General features: G+C 36.9%; 1 protein-coding gene across 1 annotated transcript; it reads right to left on the bottom strand.

Moving 5' to 3' along the window:
• Positions 1 to 608: 608 nt before the first annotated feature.
• Positions 609 to 7757, bottom strand: RAE1 (ribonucleic acid export 1). The gene is made up of 12 exons (XM_010081481.1): positions 7653 to 7757; positions 7396 to 7500; positions 6751 to 6843; positions 6255 to 6341; positions 5762 to 5848; positions 5425 to 5496; positions 4746 to 4853; positions 4288 to 4394; positions 4126 to 4201; positions 3437 to 3631; positions 1744 to 1829; positions 609 to 1162 (listed from the first exon to the last, which is right to left on the bottom strand). Coding segments are annotated over exons 1-12 (1107 nt in total). The 5' UTR covers positions 7743 to 7757; the 3' UTR covers positions 609 to 1161.
• Positions 7758 to 7959: the final 202 nt, after the last annotated feature.

Below are 7959 nucleotides of genomic sequence, written 5' to 3'. Positions count from 1 at the left end.
CCAGAAAAAATACCTTGAGAAATAAAACCCAGAAAAGAGCATCTCTAAAAAACAGTGGAGTATAATTCACAGACTTTCCTCAAGTATACCAAGAAATACACAGCCAACAAAACCTTAACACCGTAAAGAGAAGAGTCTGAAATTAAAGGACCAGTAGGCTACAGAGTCTGAAGATAGTACAATTCATTTGTACTAAAGACAAATTGTCAGGTGTTTGGCTGCTGCCATAGGAAAGAACTTGATTCATTCTCATAAAACAAAAGGCCTTTCACACTAGTCCTCTTAATTCTTTGTCGCAAAACCACAGAAATCATTCATAATGAAATAGCAACTGGAAAAAGCATTACTTCTTCCAGCTGCTTGAGCTGGAAATAAAGTACTTTACTTTTAGAAAACATCTGAATTACAGTGAAAGGACAAGAAGCTGCTTTTAGAAGTGAAGCACACCACCTTGCCCATGTCATTATAACAGAACTTTTGTATACAAAAATTATATTTAGTAAAAATTTTATTTGAAACATAGCATGAATCCATAACCATAAGTGTTACAACATACAGTTTTACAGAGAATTTGTACAATATGACAGGTATATCTATACATGCGCCCCCTGTTTTTATTTAACAAACAATAGTTAAACAGGAATAATAAGCATTCACCTTTAAAAAGAAAACTTTGGTATGTATACAACTGGCTAGTTAAAAGTAAACAGTGGTAGATTCAAGTCAGAAAGAGACCCACTTGTTTTGTTTCACAGCATTTTTGATCAAGATGAAACTCACCAGCGCTATTTCCTAGTTACGAAAAAATGAGTACTTTTTTGAGTCCGGAAACCCCTGCTACGGGACAAAAACACGTTAAGAGAGATGTAAAGGAAGCAACTTTTAACTCTAAAAGGTGTCAGTTTTAAAGCAGTTTAGGCCACGAGTATTTTTCACACATTGGTTCGGTCATGAACAAAACAAACCCTTTAATGGTTTGCTCGTATTCCTGAACTATATATCACTTGGCACAACTGACAATTTCTCCTTTGGACTAGAATAAGCATGAGTATCGTCAGCTCCAATGTCATGTCCGTTGCTGGAGTGTAAGAAAAAACGAGAGTTTGCACTGTGCCCATTTTCTGTCTCGAGTTTCTGTCACTGCTGTTGGCCACTTACATACCTACCAAATTCATCCAAAAAACAAGGGAAAACAATTTGCAAGGCATTTCTTCCTGGCGTACAGTAGACAATATTTCCATTTTAAAAATCAGAAAGCAATGAAAGATCCCCTGAATAATAATAATAATAACAAGCCTCCTTTGAGAAGAATTACTTGCAATTCTTCAAGTACTTACAAAAAATACAGCATTTATACAACTTCTTCAGAACTATTGTAATTAACATATTTTAACGTAGTACTAATAAAATAAATCCAGATACAAATGGTTGCACTTCTAAGCAGGAATAGCTAACCCAGATTTAGATTTTTGCTGCAATTTCATTATTGCTGTGGAATAAACAGGTTAAGTCACATCAATGCTAGCCTTTCTTTCTTATACACATCAGAGTATCTAATTTGAAAAAATGTTCTCCAGCAAGTCAGAATAAATTTAATTTAACTTTTACAGTTCCTGCTAAATGTTAGCGATCCAAAGTTGACAGAACCATGGTGCAACAGGGCACAAATGGCAGAAGAGCAGTGGAGCAGAGGCAGGAATGGCAGAAAAACAGCAGAGGAACACAAGGCAGACTCCGACTCACTACTTCTTATTCCTTGGCTTTAACTCTTCTGCTGCATTTCGCAGAAAAATGTAGTTTTTCTTTTGTGGATTATAAAATTCATGACCCTAAAAAGAAAAATCATCTGTATTTACTCTCTTCAAAGAAGAAATATCAGCATTGCCTTAAAATGTAAGAATATGAATATTCCCGTAGTTTGGTTTATTAAGATTTAATCTTAAAGTGTTTAAGACCACATATTGGACAACACTGGTGGATTAGAAACAGCTTATTATAACAAGTAATTACAAGAACTGTGCATATGAACTGAAATTTAAGGGATGTTTATCCATTTTTAAGATATAAAAAACTTTTCATAAAAAACCCCACATATCTCTAAACTCTATAGATGCAGCTTAAGACCTCAATATGATTTTTTTTTTTTAAATGTCATTCTAGGAAGAGAAGAAACGAAAACTTTAATGGCCTCTCAGTTTCACTTTTTTTTTTTTTTAAATGAAATAAGGTCACATTTTTTCTAAAGGAAGCCCAAGTTCTACAGGCAACCACAAAAATCTCTCTGTTCCCCAACTGCAGATGCAAATATAATATTTTGCATATTGACATTATTTGCATACCGATTACCCATTCAAAGGTAAGTATTCAGATCAGGGTGAGAAAACACTCAAAGTTCTTGTAAGTCCAACACAGAACTTGAAATTTTTCAACTCTACTTGACAGAAATAGTCCTAGAAAGGAAATTTAGTATCTACAGGTTTTACTACTCAATAGCGGTTTATGGATCTGGCAGATACCTCAGTACGAATCTACCACTGCAGCCTACCCAAGCATGCAGAACAGAAGAATTCATCTGCCCTAGCATCTAAAAAAATTACCCTACTTTGGGCAGCATCCAGAAGACCTGATACAATGCAGTAAATGAAAATTTTGCTCTCTTTATGGCATGCGATCAAGTTCATCTGTGTGATCTCTGCATTCATTTCAGTCAAAACCACAAGGGATGTTATCCTCAAATTTAAACACACGAGTTATAACAGCATAGTAATACTTTTAATGGAAGCTGTCATTCCATTCAATTAAAATCAGATACATTTCAACCCTGCTAAAACCTTCTTAAACTATTAAGTATTGATTCTCCACATATTATGGTTTGTTGTGATTCTCTTGCATCTATGTGATTTATTGGGGAGTCAAGTTTGGAAGAGAAATACATATATAAGTGCCACCAGCAAGCTGCACTGAATGGCACTGGAAATTTAGTACATGGAATTAAAACACTGGTTAAAGTGTTTATAACTACAGTCACAGCTTTTTTTAGAGGTAAAGAGAATCTGCAGAAGCAGTGGAGATGCACTTTTCAAAGAGATGTGTGGGAACCTGTTAGGTGCCACGTTGCCCTGTGACACTCCCCACAGCACAATGTGTATGAGCAACCACAGTAACTTCTGAATCATGTCATTTACATTTTGCTCATCCACATTTGCAAAATAGCATTGTTTGGCTTATCCAACTGAAGCTAAAAACCAAAAAAATGCACTAGTTCAGTGTTAAATTTCATCAGATGTCTAAAATAACTATTTTAAATTCTCTTGCATGCTTGTGAAATTTTAGAAAGACTCAGCTCCTATTTATAAAGAGCAATGACACACTCATGTGAAAAGGACTGTCTTAGTTGTCAACTGCAAGTATGAATATGAGTCTAAACCTTGCTTACCTTTGACCAATCATAACTGGAAGCATATGCAAATATATTGCCATTATGGTTGAAACAACAAGCAGATATCGGCTGGTCAAGTTGCTCTGATGTTTTTAGCTTTGTTCGTGCATCTTTATCCCAAAAGCTGAATCTACCATCTGATCCTACTGTTGCAAGAGTACCATGGACAGGGTGAAATGCTATCCCGTTTACCTGCAGAATCATAAAAAATACTATGTAAAACATACATGGGAACACTCACAACTGAATCCTGAGAGAGTAAATACATGGTAAAGATTTTTTTCAACTAGATACAGTTCTTATTTTTTTAAATGTTTTCATACGTTCTCTGGAAAAACAACAAAAAAACCTACTCAAAAAAACACTGAAGCAACAAGTAAGTATCATCTCTTTTGTAGCACCTAAAAATGCAGTGCATAATCCCATTACAAAACTTATTACGTATTGCTCTGATATCAGCAAACCAGGATGATTTAACGAATGGTTGATCTGGTGCTTGTTTTAAGGGAAGTACAAAAGTTTGTCTTTCCTCTTATGTATGACTATAATTGGTCTTTAAACATACATCTAAGGTAACTCTAGGCAAGATAAAAGGTCAAGGAGAACACACAATTCATACCCAATTTTACATTAAGAGTGTATACCGCCCTGTATAAATAACCTAGCGGTATATGCAGAATACTTACAGCATAGATATCCTGAGGTGCTGATGTGTTTGTTCCATTGGAGCGATGACATTTAAAAGTGAAATTGTCTTTTGCACTAGAGATTAAAAAAAAAAGTCTTTTTACTTTTCTCATTGTAAACTGAGCAATAAAGCAAGGATGGTTTTATTAAATAATACTTACGGATTTGGGGGGTTGATATAATGAATAGCTACTCTTCCTTCAATACTTCCAAGGGCAAATCCAGTAGGTTTGTTCACTTTGTCTTTAAAAATAGCAACGCAGCGATGCTAAATTTGAGAAAGATACAGAGGATTTTAGACAGAGGCCTGAGGGCCAGATTTTCTGAATGCTGTGTGTTTTTCATGGGGACGCACAACACCAGATATATCAATGTAAAGTAAAGCAAAAACACAAACAAGGTCAAGAGAGAGGTCAAATTCTATTGAGAATTTGGGCCACAGTATTTACATTTCTAAATCCTTATGAAGGTCAGCAACAGATCAATAGCAAACCAGGCCATGTGCCATACCAAGATAAATTACTTCGTTTTGAAACACTGCTTGTTTTTCCAAAAAAATGGCAAGCCCAGAATTTCAATAATCTGTATCAATACACTTGTAATAAATACAGTCATTTACCTGGTGCTTAAGAGGAGACTCTATTCTTCTAAATTCAGAAGGCTGATTCTCTAACTGATAAACTATCAAACCCCTTTCTGCAGTGGCCACAGCAGCCATAGGATGAACCTGGATAAGGTTGTAAAATAGGTTGGAAGATAAAAACTTGTGTTAATAGCATGGCAGAGAACTCTTATTATTCCACAGAAATCCCTGAAGAAGTTAAAGGAATTATTTCCCCCTACTTTCTGGGAGAAAGAGAGGAAGGGAAAGGGGAAGAAGAAAAAGAAAGTTCATTTGTAGACATATCTTCAAACAAAACAAATCAGTTCCTCCCTGCCACTGAGAAATTAAACATACCAAAAATCCTATGTTAGCTGACCCTTCCAATGTGAATCACAATAGCGGTAACGCAAATTCATCCGGAAAGGAGGACAGATCAGTCCTAGTGCTGATTTGGTTTTGTGACGTTAAAAGCATAATACACATGTTTTGTATGATGCAAATACTAATTTTTCAGAGGCTGATTAGGATGATCTATTTATGTTTTATTGACAAAATCACACAAAGATCGAATACTATTCTATGATTCTATACTAAATCAATATTCAGTGATAACCTACAGAAGCCTCAAAGGCTGCCGGTTTATTCGTACCCCAGCTATCTAGCTGATACTAGTTTACCGTACATCATGACTTACCACATCTGCACAGTAACATCTTTCAGGAAGCTGCAATGTCATCATAGGTGTTGGGGAACGCGTATCCCAGAACTGATGGAAACAGAAGAATGAACAAATTTATGCTTGGAGTTGAGGATAAAACATTTAAGCTACTTTAGTAAAGAGAATGCAATTGGTACCAAGTTGTTGAATTCTTCTCCATAGACAAAATACTACAACTCTATGTGAAGTGAGGCTATTTCATTAATCTGTTTTTTGTATTAGCGTTTAATACAATATTTTCATTTCACATAAATATTCTCATACACAGATTACTAGCATACTTTGCATCCATTTGTTCAGGTAAAAATTATACCTTCAAAGTTTTATCCCAGCTTCCTGTCATCACACAGCTATAATTTGGTGCTTTAATCCAATGGATAGTCTTCACAGGAGCATCATGCTGAAGAAAAAAAAAGGACAAACACACATACATTTCCTAAGATAACAGTCCACATTTTTTGTTTATGCTCCTCATATTTTTTATATGTACACTTTTTTTCCATTTGGGAACAGTGATTAGTGAGCAGCTAGGATAAAGGTTAATGTGTCATTTAGAGCTCTCTCAAGCAGAACAGACTAAACAGCTGCACAGGTTATTCAAATCACTTTGACTGCACATCTCCATACTCATCATGTGCACTTCATTATCTCAAAAATATAAAAAGCACCATACAACCTCATCTTCATATAGCAGCATCTACTTCAGAAGCACTAAACATTAGCTTAATTTGCTAATAAAGGTAGCTTTTAATAAAAATACAAAAGGAGAAAAAAAACACCTAATAGCTTGCGGCTTGTGTACGTACTTGTGCAATCTGAATAGCTTGATTACTGTTGAGATCCCACATTTTGCCAGTTTTATCACAGGAAGCAGTAAATACTTTACTCCCATCCTAGAAAACAATAAGGCCAAGAGATTAAACAGCTTTATCATGCAGTATCTGTCAGAAAAATGTCGTCTTATTCTCTTCTAATAATAGCTTAACATTAATGCAACATGCAAGACAAAGAAAAAACATAAAAGTGGAAATGTATTTACAACTGTGTGTCGTAAAAGAGAAAAGTGCTAGCTATTGCCTAGCCTTAAATACTTTCTTACTTTTAAACTCATTTTTACCCTTCTTAGGCCCATGTCAGTCTATTCTATTAGGACATGCTTAATACATTTTTACAGTAACATAAGTCTATACAATAATCACGGGCTGTATCTACATGTGGTACTCATGCCTGTCTGGAAACCACATGCCACTTTATTTAGGGTTTTAGTAAATATTGTTTGTTTATTTTTAAATAGGAACATACATCACTCCAGCAGGCATCTAGTACAGGCCCTGCGTGCATCTGCTGAGCCTTTGGAATTGTCTGTCCATTATCTTGAACTTCCCAGCAGCGAACCTGTAACAGGAGAAGCATATACAGTCATATTAACACTAAGAACTCAGGTTTGCCTTCCCCTCCCTGCTTGGGCCAGTTGGGATCTCACCCTTCAAACCAAACAAACTTCAGTAAGGTTGTACGAACCTAATCTTTTTGAGACTAGACTCTCAAACTGGATCATTTACCATGTTGTTCATGGTTCTTTCACTGGGCAAAGCATAACTATGTTAGCCTAATTGTATAAGAAAGTGAAGCTAAAAACCAAACAATTAGCAAAAAGAAAAACCAAAGTAATAAAAATCTAACAGGTAAAACACTGACTACATATTCTGAACAGAAGCTTAAAACACACAGGCAGAGGAATGACTTATCTGAAGACCACAACTGAACTTCTCAGTTGAAGCAGCTCACCTATAGCAAACAGTGCCTCGGCACCAGACATAAATTTTGCAGTTCTGCTAAGAGCAAGATTTTCAGGTGCCCTGGCACAAATTTTTAGGCTCACATTTTGCAGTTTAGGCACTAATGCTCCCACTTGACTCATCTGTAGATCTGACTGTGAATACTTACATCATTTGCCCATGATCCCGCAATGAGGAAATTACCCGGCAATGTTGGTGGGCTAAATGCTAAACAAGATATGCTGTCATCAGGTGGAGATGTTACTTCAATATCCTATGAAGGAGAGAAGACAAACCAAAGTTAGACACATGTGAACACTGTGCACCAAGCTCCTGTTAGCTGCGCAGGGTGTTAGCAGGTACTGCTGGGACACACTGGAACACAGCAGGAGAACAGGGGTTCCCAGGGGGGGCTAAGGCACATACCTTCATTGGATTATGGTTATCTGTGGTTGTACTGCCAAACATGCTGGTACCTCCAGTACCAAACCCCGACGTTGATCCAAACAGACTCATCCTTCCCCTGCAAAGGAGAACAAAGCTTACTGAGACCCGCAAGGCCCTCAAGCACCCCCGGGCTGTCCCCCGCCAGCCACTACCCCAGCACACCCCTCACCCGGCCTGGGAGGTCCCCAGAATACAAAAACACACGAAATTTAAAAAAAACCACAGCTCTCCTTGCCGCTGGACCCCAGACAGCTCCCGGTTGGCCCCCACCACCGCTGTCAGGGAT

The sequence above is a fragment of the Pterocles gutturalis genome, unplaced genomic scaffold (genome assembly GCF_000699245.1).
Source record: "Pterocles gutturalis isolate BGI_N339 unplaced genomic scaffold, ASM69924v1 scaffold28904, whole genome shotgun sequence".
Classification (NCBI taxonomy): Eukaryota; Metazoa; Chordata; class Aves; order Pterocliformes; family Pteroclidae; genus Pterocles; species Pterocles gutturalis.
This window is presented reverse-complemented; position numbering and strand designations above follow the sequence as displayed.